Genomic DNA, 17537 nt, shown 5'->3' on the forward strand with positions numbered 1-17537 from the left:
ATCCATTCATGAGCTCATCTGACTTGAAGAATACGTAAAGTATTTCGTAATACAAAACTTGCAAATTGAAAACAAATTGAATGTACAATTTAAAGGAAACCAAAAATTTCTTCCAATGCACCAAAATGTGATCATGACATTAAAAATCGTCATCATAATACGAGATATATTTGTCGTATTAACCAGGTGTTATTAATCACGAAGTAGACTAAATATATCCCCTTTTGCCTCACCTTATTATAAAAATAGCACGTTGTCTTTATATATATATGTGTATGCATGTACTCTGCTAACGCACTTTCGAAAGCTTTGTAACCTTTGTTTTGTTGGATTCCAAGTCACACTTACACTGTAAAGATCATTTAGCGACTTTCCCAACTCTACAGGTAGATAGAGACCTTAGGTGCCCCTTCTGGCAGTATTTAAGAAACAAGCAGGCATTTGAGTAGAGCCACCGATATTTCGTTAGCAAGCTGGACGCCTTCCTCAAATAACAAACAAATCTAAGTCCATGACGCGATACCAACCAACGGCGATGACGGACAAGCGATTTTTAACCGGCAACCTAAAACACTCGAATAATATAAAGGGCAACGAAGATCATATTTTGTTTACTCTTGTTAAGTTTTATAGTACATTTCAATTACATATAGAATAGAATGAGTCCTTTTTAGTACTGGTATGGATAACCAGCCTCCTCCATGGTTTTCTTGATCCACTCAGTGTACATGGTTACGTCCTCGAATATTCCTGGTTCGTCAGCTGTAGTACAGTTACCACCCGAGGAAGCGATTCCTGAAATGGATTGCAGAATGCAGTTAATAACATATGGATCTTACACAGGCTGTCGGTACAGATCGAATATCTAGCTCGAGAGTAAATGTTTACTGCGGTAACGAGAGCTTGATATTCCAGTCTGTTATGGCAGTCAGTGTTTGACTTTTACAGCACGCACCTTGTCTTACACGGTGAATGTAAGACAGGGGATGTAATACAGGTATTTCTAGCACCGGTGAAAATAGCAGATAATCCTGTCATATAAACAAGAACATTCCTTAATGCATCAGGTCGAATATCAAAGCTGCTAAAGACAAGTGTTTATGCAAATTAACAGCATGCATGGTAGTTTAGCACGGAGGAAGGTAGTCTTGTACTGGTGTAACTCTCCAGGAACGATGGTTAGGAAACTACCCGCCTGTATGACTGAAATACTTTTAGGAAAAGGAGTAAAATGAAACAAACAATCAAACATATATACATGTATAGATACTTCTTAAAAGCATTCCCCACCATTACATTGCTTCACATGTACATTTATGATAATGTTTAAAATGGCAAGTCCATGTTGACGCTAATTATACTCTCAAACTGATAACGTAGCAATTCTAAAGGCTACACTGTAAACTTAAATATGAGTTTACTATTATAACGATTTAAATGAAAAAAGAAAACAATAATAACAACAATAACAACAAAAGAAAATAAAAAAGAAACAAACCAACAAAAGAATCGGAAAATTGTTAACTTACCCATTGCATACCATGGACCATTTTGGCTCCTGCACATCAAAGGGCTTCCAATATCATCCTAATAGAAACAACAGACAATTAAAGTAAAATGCAACATTTGGTAAAGCATTCAATATAATAGAACTAAATACATCTTTTACTGTGTAAGAACCACATGTTCATCGCTTATTTCGAGAAAAATGGATCTTACATTAACCAAAGGGAATTTCCTTTGATGACTGGAAGCAAATAGTTGTACCAATAGAGAAAAACAGAGTTCCTAAAGAACGTTCCAAAACGATAAAATTGTACATTTGCAGGCTCGGTTTGATTGAGCCTGTTCATGGGACGAAACTGGAAAGTGCAAGTTACCGTCTACGCCACCTAGTGCTGGCCTAAGCAGAATTCAACATTCAACAAAGAGGGCTGTGTTCAGAAACGTTGTGATGTCATTTAGATCACCTTTAATTTATCACTACCAAAATGACGTCAACTGGCAATACCTAGAGATTTAGACACTAGACATTTCAGAAAAAATAGACGTATGATATATATGTTTATGAGTACAGTTTATTGTAAGGCGTGTAATTCAACCATCATAAGAAGCTCATTTCATTTCCAGGTTACGTTCTGTGCCTTTATAAGCAAAATTGAAAAGAAACGTACATTCAGTATATTCAATTTGTATTTGAAAAGAGTTAAATATTTACCCCACAGAAGTCTTTTTTCTGGTTTTCGTATCCAGCACAAATCTCCGTGTTAGGTAGGAAATCATCCCAATGATTTGCGCAAATGCTGTCGTCCAAAATAGGGTACTTGAGCTGGTTCAAAGTTTCTTCATTTCCGGTTGCTTAAAAAAGAAAATTATACAGAGTTATGCCTTTAAAATTTACATTTCAACCGTTTGTTTTGAATTAAAAGTTTAAAGTTACAGCTAATTTGATACCCATTAGTGCGTGCTTATCACAGCCAACAAACACTTTTTTTAAAATTTATTTATAAAGATTTTAACTATTATTATTATTATTAATTATTATTTTTATTATTATTATTATTATTAATCGTATACTTTCGGTGCTTCCCCAGCCTGGAAGGTAGCACTGGTCTCCTACAGCATACGTGTGAGAATAGTCGGCTATACATGCTGGACGAGTATGATCATTCCACCTGTTAAGTTTATAATTATGTTATTAGCAAACAGTCTTTACTTGATTTTAGCAAAATGAGCTTCCATAGTTTGTTCTATGCTGTATGTTAACTGGTTAATGGAACTGAGTCAATCTAATATTTGTTTTGGTTTGAATGTGTCACTAGGATATTTCAAATCAGATTATCAAGGTATGTTCTGGCGGTAAAGAGGCACCTAGGTAAGCTTTTACTATAACCTTTATCATTTCGAGTTAACTTATTCAGTTAGAAGAAAAAAAACATTTCAAAATGCAAACAGTTATCTTAAGCTAATACATATTTTACGACCATCTTGTTACATAGAAATTCTATTATTTAAAAGGTTATACATTCTAATGCTTTATGCAATATTTGATTATCAAGCTATATATATAAATTGTCTCTAAAGCCTACAGACACATATATCTCGTAATGAAAAACTGATACGATGACTTTTCTTTTTAAAATTAATTATATAAATTAATCTTTATTATCCCATTATTTTTTATATTAATCAGGACTGTAATTGTAATGAAGTACATGTAACTACATTAATAAGGACTGTAATTGTAATGAGGTAACTACATTAATCAGGACTGTCATTGTAATGAGGTAACTACATTTATCAGGACTGTAATAGTAATAAGGTAACTACATTAATCAGGACTGTAATTGTTATGAAGTAAATACATTTATTCAGGACTGTAATTGTAATGAGGTAACTACATTAATCAACACTGTAATTGTAATGGGGTAAGTACATTAATCAGGACTGTCATTGTAATGAGGTAATTACATTAATCAGGACTGTAATTACAATGAGGTAATTACATTAATCAGTACTGTAATTGTAATGAGGTAACTACATTAATCAGGACTGTAATTGAAATTGTAGTGAGGTAACTACATACATGATAGGTTCAACAGTGATGATAAGGGCAATGTCGTTTTCGAGACTGGTCGTATTATATCCTGGATGGAGAACGACACGTCTAATGTGGTATGACTTCTCATGAGGATCATTTACGTTGATGTTGTATTCCCCGGCCCACACACGCCACAGATGTAGGTTCAAGTCGAACACACTGTATCCAACACTGTGGAGAGAAACTATTACGTATGATTATGATATTTGGTTATGATATTGGACTACGATATATGACTATGCTATATAATTATGCTACATAAATTATTATGTATGGTTATGATATATGATTATGATAAATATGATTATGACAATATGATATGTGATTGTCAAATATGATTATGACAATACGACTATGATATATATCATATATGACAATGATATATGACAATATGACAACAAGTTTTTTCCAAATTTGCTGTAGTGAAAATATATTTATAGTTAAGACATGTTCGGCATAAGGCAATTCCTTTGGGAAAGTTGTATATTACTTTGACGTTAATAGTGCGCCAGGCTTTCGGACCAAAGGTGTAGATCCAAATTGTCAGAACTAGCACATGAGCCATATCGCATGGCGATATTCGATGAATTCAATTTCACAATACTAATTTGGCATGCTGTTATTGATACGAAAGAGAGTATTTAAATCGACTTAATTTAAAGAGCTTTTAATCCTAAGATCTGTGTTTGATGCGTATTTACATCATGTTAACAATATTAACACTTCAACAATTATATTTGCTTAAATTTGTATACAGTTATATAAGCTAAATACAAACTGTACCCTTCAAAGTGCTGTGCAGAGGTGAGAATGACATTTGAGTCAATGATAACACCCGATCCGGAAATGAATCCTAAACTGTCTGCAATCAATGTCTGAAAGTATAAACAAGAGAACCCATAAGTAAAAAAGGGGCTGTTTGTGTGGAACAAGAAAGGCGTCCATTAGCGTAAACAGTTGCTTTTTAGAAGAAAGGATGCCCATTAACGTTAACAGTTGCTTTTTAGAAGAAAATGTGCCCATTAACGTTAACAGTTGCTTTTTAGAAGAAAATGTGCCCATTAACGTTAACAGTTGCTCCTTAGAAGAAAAGGTGCACATTAACGTTAACAGTTGCTTTTTAGAAGAAAAGGTGCCCATTAACGTAATCAGTTGCTTCTTAGAAGAAAAGGTGCCGATTAACGTTAACAGTTGCTCCTTAGAAAAATTTGTTGTGAACATTTGCTCCCTAGGCGCCCTTTGGCATAAGAAAGACACCAATTTGCACAAAAAAGCATTAGAAAAAAAACGCTTTTTAGCAAATGACTGTTGCACACACTTAATATATAGTTCCACGAACAGTTAAAAATATGTGTAAAATGAATGTTTATATCGAGAAGTAAACTATAAGTTAACTTTAACTAAATTTACAATATCTGCAATTGACCTATACTATTATGAGTCCAAACATTTTAATCTTTAAACATGAATTATTTGAAATATGTTCTGGTTAAGCTGTAAGATATAAATATCTTACGTGTGCAGTATAGAAAGTTAATGTTATGCAAGCACCATTATACGAAAGTACATGTATTAGTAAAACAAAGTTGTTTCTTTTAAATACGTGTGTCTTCTACATAGAAATAAAATTGCAATCATTGGTATATGTACAATAACAAGAGCTATATCGGTTCGTGATAAGGACCTAACTAGCTAAATTGACTGTCACAGTTTGCATTAATGATAAGAAATCATGTTCTACTAAATATACTGTAATACATACCACCCAGGGCCAGGAGCCAGGCACGGCAACTGTGCCTCCAACAATACGGCTCATTTGTGGTTGTACAGTTGGCACACCGCATTGCACATTCACTGAAATAACGTACAATATCAACTAAGTTATTTCTTACATTAAGATAATCATTTCTGTTTTCTACCTAACTTCTGTACACTTATTAGTGCACAGATTTCGTTATTTTGAAACAATACATATTTGATGTTAAGTGCTCAGCTAACATTAAAGGCCAATTTTGCCTCAGAAATGCTATCATTTTTATTTCTCAAAAATTCAAATTTTTTTTCTCGGTATCTTGTTAAGATGCCAAAACAATACATATTTTGCTATATACATGTAAATTTACTGTCTTTGCTCTTTTAGCTCTTTTGGCAATGGATTATAGTGGGTTAGTATTTTGTATGGAAGTCCAAATACATGTACTACAATGTACTTTATTTACATTTTGCTACCTTTACGACACATTTCTGCACATTCAGAGCTATGTTTGTTTTTCAGTTGATAAGCATCTAAAATGTTTTTAATCCACTATTTAATCATTATTATACACATGTTTGAAAGTCCTAATGAAATAAAAAAATGGATTTCTGAATCATAATTTGCCTTTACTTCCACATAGAAATCGTCCAATATAACTTGACGTCTTAAGTTAAATCCAGTTTAACATTTACAAATGCCTAGTCTAGCAATATTTATAATCACATATATTTTTGGTGTTATTTTGGACAGGAGAAAATAACAAGAACTGTTTTTGTTTTTTTTTGTTTTTTTTTTGGCTTAGTGAACTTTACCTGTTTTTGAAACAATGAAACGACTGAGCACTGACAAAGAACATAATAACGCTGCATAACCAAACACGTCTGAACATTATATTTATAATATACTTATAAATAAAATATTTTTAAAAAAACGGCGTGCTTTCATTTTCCGTATTTTCACTTTAAAAGTAAATTTTTCACTGCAGTGAAACATAGTTTCCGTATTTTCACTGGTGTCTTGCATGACTTCTTTAACATAAATTAAGCCAATTCACAAAAATTAAAGTAGAAGTGTGGTGAAAGAAAATTATCACATTACACTGGTGACTCCTGCAACTCCTGAAATATTTATTTTCATAACACTGGATGATTATAAATACTGTATTTATAGATAAACTTGAATATCTTCAATATACAAATGAGCCGCGTCATGACAAAACCAACATAATGGGTTTGTGACCAGCATGGATCCAGACCAGCCTGCGCATCCGTGCAGTCTGATCAGGATCCATGCTGTTCACTTACAGACCGTATAACAAGTAGAGAAACTGATAGCGAACAGCATGGATCCTGATCAGACTGCGCGGATGCGCAGGCTGGTCTGGATCCATGCTGGTCGCAAACCCATTATGTTGGTTTTGTCGTGACACGGCTCAAATGTATTATCAATATTGTAAATATATGATACATGTATATAAGAATACATACTTTGCTGAGCTTGCGCAGCAGCGACAAGACATAGGATTATTACTGCCTTCATATTTCTGAAAATGACAACATAAAACATGAATTATAACAGTGAAGAAACAATATTACTCTTCTACTGTACAACAACATTTTCCGGCACCAACACTTTAATATATAAACTTATCTTTACTTATATAACATGTGGAGGGATCAAATTGTATATTATAGATATGTAAGACAAAAAGCAGCAATATTGATAGAAGCAACATCAGCATCAAAATAACAGCAGGAGCAGGAGCAGCAGCAGCAGCAACAACAACAACGACAACAACAACAACAACAACAACAAAAAACAAAAACAAAAAATGATAACAGCAATTACTATATAGAAATGACTATGTGTAATTAAAAAAAGGTTATTTTTCATGTATCAAAATTAACAAAACAATGTAACTGAATTTACACACGACAGACTTCCCTAAAAGATATAAAAAAAACTGAAATACCATGCCAACGTGTGAATAATTTCGCAAACCTCACCTTATCCCGTGTATAAATGCTCTGTATAACCTCTATCTACTAAATGAATGATTGTATAAAATATGTAAAGATAAGAAACTATATTACAACATGTTACACTCGTGATTTCAAAATGGCCTTTCATTATTTAACATCCAACATGAATCGCATACAAAGTTTGGATACATATCTGATGCTAAAATCATTGGCAAATTCCCCAATCAAAAGTCATGCAGTATCAATATGGTAACTGCTGTAGATTCAATTAGATTTCTTTTGGCCTTGTCTGTTTAAGCAGAAATAGTTTTTTGAACATTCTCAATAACAGCAACAGATATGGCAGCATTTTGAATTAATGTTTAACTAATTGAAAGAATAAATGTGCAGTAAGAACCAAAAGCACTGTATGATTTAATAAGTTTCATAACTATGTGCATTTGAATTTTCGTCACACTTTTACTGTCAAGAGAATGATAATGACACGTTTGATGGATTGTTGCAGTTCTGGCGGGAATTCTAGGGTACTGGTAAAACTTCAACTATAGCCAGGCTAGATGGGTAGAACTCTCCTACCTCGAATACAAAGTCCTTGGTGAATTCCCCCCCCCCAGTAAACCTAGAAAGTCGAGATATGATCTTTACCATGCTGATGCGACGTAAAAAATAATTATTATTTATATTTAAAACTAAATAAATTAGCATGTGGTAACAAGCATGTCTGGACTCAACTCTTTGCAGTTTCCACTGAGCATTGAGTAAAACATAATCTGCGATTTTTTTACAGTTTTACTACATGCTTTCGTCAGGAATTCTGAGGTCGTTTTCTGGGCTTAACTATGCAGTTAATACGTATACTTACTTATCAGTGACATAGTGTCTACCTCAAAGGTCAATGACACATTTGGTTTGTGATAACGATTAGATATAAAGAATCCGGCTTTCTTTCTATTGCACGAACTTCAAGGGATAAGGTTGGTTCTTGTTTCATATTTATCTATTTTTAAAAGCTTCATGACAATCCGTCATTTATTATACAAGACAGAAATAAAAGAAAAAATTGACACTGCTAAACATTTTAATGATGATATAAGTAAACGGGAATTCCATTTATAACATAAAAATTCTTCTTTAAATACTAGTCGGTATGTTTGTAAAGAAAGGTCCAAGGTCAGAACATACGTCCGCTCTAGCCGGCTGATTTTTTGCCATGCCGTGCTTTCACTTCGCAGTGCTTCAGGAAAAAAAACAGAACATGCGTTAAAATGACCACTGCTCTGCGCTCTGCCAGGCAAAACATGGAAATACGTTAAATTGGTCACACTGTCGTATTTTCGTGTGACGCCCTGCAAAGTGAAAATACGAAGTGGCATAAATCAGCCACCATGAACAATATTGTTTTGTAATTCTAGAGCATAAAAAGAAAATCATGATCAAAACAATTCTAGTGTGTCTGGTAGCCACAGTGATAGGACAACCAATTAGTAAGTACTTCTTTGTCTTTAGCTTGGTAAAGCTTAAAATCGAATATTAAGTCACACATACAATACGAATGTTTACTGGCAAATAACCACATAATGTGTTTTATGTACATAACAACTTGCAACAAAGTGCAATCACTTATCTTCCGTAGACTAGTTATCGTCTTTCCCACATACAAAAGCCTGAAGTCTCAAGATAGTCACCACAGTGGCATAGGAATAGAAATGATCCGAAATCAGCAATCCAAACTGATCTGCACGATAAACAATATTTATATTACTTAGGAAGTACTGACTGTGCACAAATTTGAAGCACCATGTGTTTTAAATGTGACAACGACTACATGAGAGAATTTGCAAATTCAAATTTGCATTCGCTTAATAAACTGTGTTATATACGAAAGTTGTTGAAAAGTAATATAACTTCTCATACGGCTTTTCTCAATCCTTAATACAGCTTATTGGTATAAGCTAGTTTCCGAAAAAGAAAAGAAACATATTTTATTGTCCGAAAAACAAAACCCATTGAGCTAAAAGGAATGCAGGATATTTCGGATATTAAATTATAATTCATAATTTTATAAGTTACATATTTATATTTATATTAATTTTGCGAATTAATTATAAGATTCAGTGTCTTACTTAATGAAATAAAAAAACAGCATCAAAGTGCCGCATGTTCGAAAAGGTGAAAAGGTGTACAAGTTCACAATAATTGCACTGTCAAAGGAGATGCCTCTTTTTACAGATCCAGTTAATGTACCATGTGGTGTACCAACAGTTCAACCTATAACAACAAGGATAGTAGGTGGTGTTATTGCAAAGCCCGGATCCTGGCCCTGGACTGTATGAACATGATTTATTATAATTATTTTTAGTTGTATTACTTACTCATTGTTTAACTTTTTATAGGATTCAAATAACTAAAATAATTAGTAAAAGAAATATAACCATTTCGTGGAAAAAAAATATTACTAAAGTAATTGTTTTTCTAAATAAAAAAAGTAAAGGTGTGGAATGATATAGTTATAGTGTGGCGTCGGACTAGTAATCTAAGGATTGCTGGTCGCGTGGGTTTAAACCCAAATCAGCGACAAGCCGTTGTTTCCTTGAGCAAGAAACTTTACACTCATTTCTAAAACCTGATTAGTTAGTTCCAGGAACGAATTCGAGAGTGTTTCAATAAGTTAAAATCTTCCAACACAATCGAACTAAAATACATTCGTATAAACTAAATGAGTTATAAAAATCGACAACTTCTCATATTTTAACTGAACATATTTAAGCATTCCGAATAAGATATAATACATTTATATTCTAACTAACAACAGAAACTTCACAATTCTCTCTGAACATTTATTGTTAGAGTTGGATTTGAACACATATTTTACTAGTAAACTTTTACAAATTCTGATAAGAACGCAACAGATCATACTAAATGTATTTTTGATATATTGATAAAACTTATTTCATGATTCAAAGGTCTTGCTTGCTGATGCCATTGGTTTTATTTCGGGATCAGGGGCACTAATTCATCCACACGTCATTCTTACTTCCGCTCAGCACTTCGAAGGGTATATATCTTATCCTCGCCTTTTTATTTATAATAATAATAATAATAATAATAATAATAATAATAATAATAATAATAATAATGATAATAATGATGATAATGATGATGATGATGATTATGATGATAATGCGCAGAAAAATAGTTAAGTGATTTAAGAAAGCGCATGACCAATTTCAAAATACTCAAAATAATTCACTATTAACATTTATTTACTCAAAATGAAATGATGCACATCGTTTTTATGTTACTTTTTAATAGTTTTATTTATAATTATCATAATCAAAATGTAATTAATGTAATTAATATAATAATGATGTAATCAAATAAGCTGATCTACAGTTCCTCTTAAAATACTTACTTATACAATTACTCTGCTTTATAGCCCAGGATTCTCCATATTTGACCTTGACCTTCACTACTGGAGAGTTTACGCTGGAGAATACAACATCAGTACCAACGACCCTCACGAGAAATATTACCACATTAACAGAGTCGTCCTTCATCCCGGCTACAACATCTCCAGCCTCGAGAATGACATTGCTTTAATCATAACCAGGGAACCAATACAGTTAATATCACAATTTGCTTTTTCTTTTAAATTTGATTGTTCTACAATGGGCACATTTTTATTAGTTTTTGAAATATTGATAAAAACAATAGAAATGTATCATTAAGATTTTCTTATAAAACGCTGCCTTAAAAAAAATGTTGATAAAGTTCTAATTACTGATTTAGACTGACCATTTATCTGATGAATAATAATATTTTGTTCTATATATAGAACACTTTATTTATCTGATCAGATATCTTGTCTACACATACTCTTATTCGTGTACTCATATCTATACATGTTGTATTTGTCCACACATATTCTTGTCTATACATATCTCTCTACACATATACTGTTTCTCTACACATTTACTTATCTGTCTACACATATACTTATCTGTCTACAAATATTCTTATCCGTCTATACATGTAATTATTTGTCTACTGAATATTCTTATCTGTCTACAAATATGCTTATATATCTTTAATTACTATTACAAATGTACTTGTCTAGTCATACACATATCTGTCAACACATGTTCTTTTCTGTCTACACATATTCATATCTGTCTACATTTATTATTACATATCTACACATACATTAACGATTTATATTATTTAAGGTACAATGATCATACCCGACCTGCATGTCTTCCTGACGCCAGTCATACATACACTGTTGGAGAAATGTGTTATCTACCAGGCTGGGGAAGCACATCAAGTAAGTCTTTTACAATTAAATATTTGGGGAGCGTTGGCCTAGTGGTTAAGGTTTCTACCTCTCAACCCAGGGATCTTGGGTTCGAACCCTAATCGGGCTACGACCATGTTTCTTCATACGAAACCAGTACTGGTTGGTTACAGGAAGCGGACATGAAAGTGATAAATATAATTTGCGAGAACTCGTTTCGCAATCGAGCTTGGATAAATATGTTTGAACCAATCAATTATTTTCTTAAACCATTCTTTTCTATGCTAAACAAACATTATATTGAAAATTATTACTGTCTGACTTAATATCTATTGTCTATCAACTTAAATTTGAATAGTTCATATTGAATTTTCATGTCGGTGTTTCATGTGCGCTGGTTAATAAATGATAAACGGCATTCTTACGGCATTATTCCGAATTCTTTCTATATTTAGACACCGGAAATGAAGAAGTTATGAATCAAGTAGGTCTTCCAATAATTGATGATGCCACGTGTCAGAGTCACTGGACGGACTTCCTTCCGGCAACAGAACTTTGTGCTGGTTATGAGAATGGTGGAAAAGACTTCTGTTCAGTAATATATCTTATAAATACTCAAAGATAAAACGGACAATTCGGGCACAAAATTAAAACGGAAATATATGTAAAAATCGATATCAATTGCGAAATAAGCAAGATTTGAGTTAAAAGCGTATAACGCATTTATTTGTACGTCTTTTTTGCAAATAGATAAATGAAGGAATAAATAAATAACTGTATGAATGAATGAATGAATAAATAAATAAATAAATAAATAAATAAATAAATAAATAAATAAATAAACAATGGAGTACGCGAATGATCTTAAATTTTGCACACGAGTTATAAGTATAGACCTATATATAATAGTATATATCAAATCACGTAAAGATAATGTAAAAATATCTCATTTGGGTTACTTTAAAATAAAGATAAAATACCGTCAGTTCGAACTGCAAAGTAAAACATGATCATCAACGTTAAGGCCTAGTATGCCCCAGAGATGCGTTTATTCTTATTTCTCAAAAACTTAAATTTTTTTTTTTTTCATTCAAAGAAGTTACTCATTTGTTATTTATCTGAACCATCACCATCATTTGCTTCTGTTGCCATTTTGAAATAAGCACATTTATAATAGTTTAGTATTTTGTATGGAAGTCAAAGTACTGCCTTGTTCACGTTTTGTCGCTTTAATGAGAAATTAATTCACATTCAACGTTTTTTCTTCCTATAATAAGATTTAAAACAATGATTTTAAACATAATGAAACGAATCTTTGCCCTTTCTTAAGAAGGGAAAAATGTTCATTTATAAGGTATAGTGAGCCTTTAATAAAGAGATGTTGATTTTGTATGTTACAGGATGATATAGGAAGTCCACTGATGTGTAAGGATCAGAACGGTGCTTGGTACATTCAAGGTGAGATATAGAAAATTACGAAGAGTGTTTTCAAAACATTTATAAAACATTTATAAAACAATTATGTACGGGTTGAATAAAACACGTAAAATTGTCAAAAGCGTACACATAATGTAGATAATTCTAAAGATACTGTTCATAGTATTTAATTAGTTAATATTTTGGCGCTAAAATTTGTAAATGAGTTAATTTTAAGTGTGACATGGGGTATCTTATGAAAGCCACTTGTCCTTCGTTATTACATATTCTTCAAGCGGCCATCAGGTTTCTTCCCTTTTTACCAATTTACATATATACATGTATAAGAGAGCGGACCGGAAGATACGATGGATCAAGGGTTTCCTTTATTCATTTTATCGGTGGCAATTTTCATATTCCGTTGACAACTTCATGAAACGATTTGTCTAGAAATAACAAATTATAAAGCTTAATTACAAACAAAAATCGCTAAATATTTGAAAATTAGACATAATAAAAATAATAACATTGTATTGCATAACATATGTGTCTCATTTTCATAAAAGGTCTTGCATCATCCGGCGGGGACTGTAAAAAGGCTAATGAACCCGGAATCTTTGAAGATGTTTCCCAATATTCTGATTGGATAAAGAAAACAATGGAAGACGCTGGTTACCCATACCCCTACTAAATAACTTGACGGACACATTGAGTTACAAGAATCTATGCATATAATTGTATAACTTATAGACAAAAATAAATATTGATATTGGACTACATGTATATACAGTTGTTATTATATTAATTATATGGTACATGCATTTAAAATAGATGCATATTACTTATCGCGCATTTGAAGCACATAGAAGAGGCTGTCAGGAGCACATATAAGAGGCTGTCAGGATTGCCCTGTTCTCCTCTCAAAGCATAAAACCAGCCAGTCCGCATAGTTCAGTCAGTTAGATCGCAAGACTTGTAATCTCGACATTGTGGGTTCGATTTCGGGGCTGGCCAACTAAAATTTATTATCAGTCTTTCGGATGAGACTTTAAGGGGGCAGGGGACATATTTGTATGATGGCCCCGGTCAAATTTGTTAATAACTCAGACATGGTGTTTTGAAGGTACTGATAACTTCTGATATTTCTCTGTCATTGTAATTCTTTCTTGTTTGTGTGTAGGAAATGAGATATATTTTTGGGTTTTTACACGAAACTAAGCATTTTGGTAGCTTTGTATGTATTTCTGACTCTCCGAATGGAGGTGAAAAAGTTAAAAATCAAGCTTTGACAGTCGGCGCCAAACAAGTAAGAAATTTCAGATAAATTTTGTGAAAAATCTAAACGTATGACAGACACTTTATTTGTCATTTCTGAAAATGCTATAGCTTGCACTGCGTGTTACTGATATTTTTAAAGGAATCAGGCGGATTCTGGAGTATGCTGCACCTTCATGAAGATTGCCCATATTGGTATATTTTAGGTGTGATTTTGGCTGGGTGGGGGTAAATATAAATTGCTGTCAGTCATTTTTTGAAGGAGCAATGCATGCAAACTATTATTTTCTTCAATGTATGTCATATAGCATTGAATAATGCTGTGCAACTGGTTATCTGCCTGTGAAACAGATTTTGAAATATTTGGAATTGTGTTTCTGGTCACACTGAAATACAAAATTTTTCATTTTTAGGTCCCCTGCCCCCTTAAATCGACGTCCTGTGTAGGAGTGCTTAAACACTTGGCACCTTAGAGAACCAGGGGAAGCTTCTGGAATTGGGACCTCGTTCTGTATCTTTCTGTCTTTCTATATCTTGCACCATCCTCCGAAATATAAAATTAGTAATATACTCTTCTTGAGGTATCGCCCATATGGGCAACCGGTGGCGAGTATTAAAAAACACTCAAAAACTATGGAGGGCGTTCGTTGCCAAAATTCCAGACATGTAAAGTGTTCCTTTTTAAAATGACTTTTGAAAATGCGAACTTGTATGCCTACCATTTTTATTGTAAACCTCTTAATTCAATCTTTTAATTGAAGGTTACCGCCTTTATATAACAAGTTTACATATATATCGTAACAACTGACCTAACATCTAAAACGACAACAAATTTACAAGTTCGTATCTTCCATTGCATGCAATACATATGCATGTTTGCACACTTATAGATCTGAAATATACAAATGAAACGTAAAACTCGAATACGGAAAATAGAGTTTAAGAAAACGTGTTACCAGTTGTAGAACTACAAGAGTACGTTAACACAGTAACATGTTTAAAATGACAAAAGTAGATTCACAAAGTTAAACGATTTTAAGTCAAGCATAACGCCCCGCTCCTCTCGGAGTATTTACGAACTTCTATTGCGGACAGGTATAAAACGGCGCCTCTCCCATATTTTTAAATAAAACTGAAGGACAACATACGGCATTTTTCATACATTTGTTACAAAAGTTTTGTCAGTAGCAACATCACTTTAAAATTGCTGATTTTACCATTTATGATGAAGATAACTTATGCATTACCTTATTTTTAACATCGTGTTCTTATCAGTTACAAATTATTTATCATTTTAGTGATTAGCCTGTCCGTGCTCTGCCTAGTGCCCTGTCCTGTGTTTTGTTTTGGGTCCGCCTTGGCTTCTTGCCACTTGTTCTTGTTGCTGGGTCATGTGGGGTTGCGTTCATTGAGCGCCGCCTTTCCTTGTTGATCTTGTTTATCATATATTCCTGAGAAACATCGGCGATTGGGAAATTTTTAGGGGAAACAATGACCAACTTCAAGGGAGTAATTTTATTAATAATGTAAAAAACCACCCAATATTCTTATTGGTATCATTGAAAAATGTATTGGCACAAATTTCATTTTCAACAAAAACTATGCAAGTATATTTTAAAGCGGCCACCGAGATTTCCTTTCCGAAATCAAGAAAATACTTATCCGTAGCACATATGTACAATCTTTAATAAGGTATTTTCAGTATGAATAAAAACTTTTTGCACTTGTTCATTATCCCTCATGTACAGACTCAATCAAACCGAGTCTGCAATTCTTATGTAATTTTGTAGTGATTAATGCTTCCGAGGGATCACTTTGTTTCCAGAATTTTTTACTTGAGTCTAAAATTATCAACGCCGCCTTTCCTTGATGATCTTGTTTATCATATTCTAAAATTATCAAAATTGACCAAGAAATAAAAAAAGTAAGTAGGGGGCGCCATGTTTCTCTTACTGAATTTCAGAGTGTGTTTTGTTTTTTTTTACTTGGGGATCATATGCCGTTTTTCATGGTATGGCACTTACGTGTCACATTGAAGGTTCCATGATAATCACCATATTAACACATCTGCGGATGTTTCAAAATTCAAAATTGTACCAGTTCATGTTGAATTTTGCTTAAGCCGGTGCTAGGGGGCGTGGACGATAACTTGCTCTTTCCATTACCGTCCATGAGCAGGCTCAATCAAACCGGCCTGCAACATTCTCAATTTTGTCGTTTTCAGCGTTCTTTAGGTATTCTTATTTTCTCTATTTTACAGAAAGTAACATGATAAACTTTTTAACGAAAAGTTAATTCATTTTGATTTAATTCCTTTTTATTTTGAGGCACTATATAATTATATATCATAAATCGTATTAATCACACTTTTATTTCAATCCAAAATTATCAAAATATATTACGAAATAAAAAAAAAGTTTGGAGGGAACGCCGTGTTTTTCTTACCAATTCGAGAGTGTTATTTTCAGACTAAAAAAAAACAACAAAAAAATCAATACATCTATTTAATTCATTTTTATTTCCGAGGCACTCATAGAAAGCTTATGGAGTAATCTTTCATTTGATACAAATTATATTGGACTTTTTATAGAAATAAAAAAAAGTTAGAATGGACGCCGTGTTTTCCTTCACTTTATTGAGAAATAGGAGAGAGGCGACGGGTATTATACCTGTCCGTACATTTCCGTGATAGAAGATCGTAAGTACTCAGAGAGGGGCGGGGCGTCATGCATGACTTAAAATCGTTTAACTTTGTGAATCTACTTTTGTCATTTTAAACATGTAACTGTGTAAATGTACTGTTGTAGTTCTACGACTGGAAACACGTTTTATTAAATATATTTTCTGCATTCGAGTTTTACATTTCATTTGTGTTTTTCAGGTACATATATATATCTACAAGTGTGTAAACATGCTTATGTATTATATGCAATGGTAGATACGAACTTGTAAATGTGTGTTAGGTCAGTTGTTAAGATTTACATGTAAACTTGTTATTTAAAAGCGGGTGCCTTCAATTAAAAGATTGGATTAAGAGGCATATCATTTGCTGTGCACGAATGCATTAAAAAATGCTAGACATACATGTTCGCATTTTCAAAAGTAGTTTTCAAAAGGAACACATTACATGTCTGGAATTTTGGCAACGATCGCCCTCCATAAAAAACACACTAGTCACGTGGTCCTTCTCACGACTGATCTTGAAAAATTTGT

At 33.0% G+C, this 17537-nt stretch overlaps 2 protein-coding genes across 2 annotated transcripts; one reads left to right on the top strand and one right to left on the bottom strand.

The window, feature by feature from the left end:
• Positions 1-595: 595 nt before the first annotated feature.
• On the bottom strand, positions 596-7464 carry LOC132729364 (chymotrypsinogen A-like). Its single transcript, XM_060715132.1, has 9 exons — positions 7364-7464; positions 6845-6900; positions 5364-5455; positions 4385-4476; positions 3587-3772; positions 2578-2675; positions 2219-2358; positions 1530-1587; positions 596-795 (listed from the first exon to the last, which is right to left on the bottom strand). The coding sequence occupies exons 2-9, from the start codon at positions 6894-6896 to the stop codon at positions 671-673; spliced, it is 843 nt and encodes a 280-aa protein (XP_060571115.1). The 5' UTR covers positions 6897-6900; positions 7364-7464; the 3' UTR covers positions 596-670.
• Positions 7465-8235: 771 nt separating this feature from the next.
• Positions 8236-13828, top strand: LOC132729365 (plasma kallikrein-like). The gene is made up of 9 exons (XM_060715133.1): positions 8236-8313; positions 8752-8823; positions 9569-9666; positions 10303-10394; positions 10776-10961; positions 11566-11663; positions 12089-12228; positions 13034-13091; positions 13616-13828. Exons 2-9 carry the CDS (start codon positions 8769-8771, stop codon positions 13738-13740), a joined length of 852 nt encoding a protein of 283 aa, XP_060571116.1. The 5' UTR covers positions 8236-8313; positions 8752-8768; the 3' UTR covers positions 13741-13828.
• The last annotated feature ends 3709 nt before the right edge of the window (positions 13829-17537 follow it).

The sequence above is a fragment of the Ruditapes philippinarum genome, unplaced genomic scaffold (genome assembly GCF_026571515.1).
Source record: "Ruditapes philippinarum isolate M1 unplaced genomic scaffold, ASM2657151v2 ctg3846_1_1_1_1, whole genome shotgun sequence".
In the NCBI taxonomy this organism is placed as follows: domain Eukaryota; kingdom Metazoa; phylum Mollusca; class Bivalvia; order Venerida; family Veneridae; genus Ruditapes; species Ruditapes philippinarum.

Coding starts and splice junctions, on each gene's coding strand:
- LOC132729365 (XM_060715133.1), top strand. CDS start 8,769: ATGATCAAAACAATTCTAGTGTGTCTGGTAGCCACAGTGATAGGACAA. Junction 12,229..13,033: donor GTGGAAAAGACTTCTGTTCA/GTAATATATCTT, acceptor TGTATGTTACAG/GATGATATAGGAAGTCCACT. Junction 13,092..13,615: donor CGGTGCTTGGTACATTCAAG/GTGAGATATAGA, acceptor TTTTCATAAAAG/GTCTTGCATCATCCGGCGGG.
- LOC132729364 (XM_060715132.1), bottom strand. CDS start 6,896: ATGAAGGCAGTAATAATCCTATGTCTTGTCGCTGCTGCGCAAGCTCAG. Junction 5,456..6,844: donor TGCTGCGCAAGCTCAGCAAA/GTATGTATTCTT, acceptor ACGTTATTTCAG/TGAATGTGCAATGCGGTGTG. Junction 796..1,529: donor TGGTCCATGGTATGCAATGG/GTAAGTTAACAA, acceptor AATCCATTTCAG/GAATCGCTTCCTCGGGTGGT.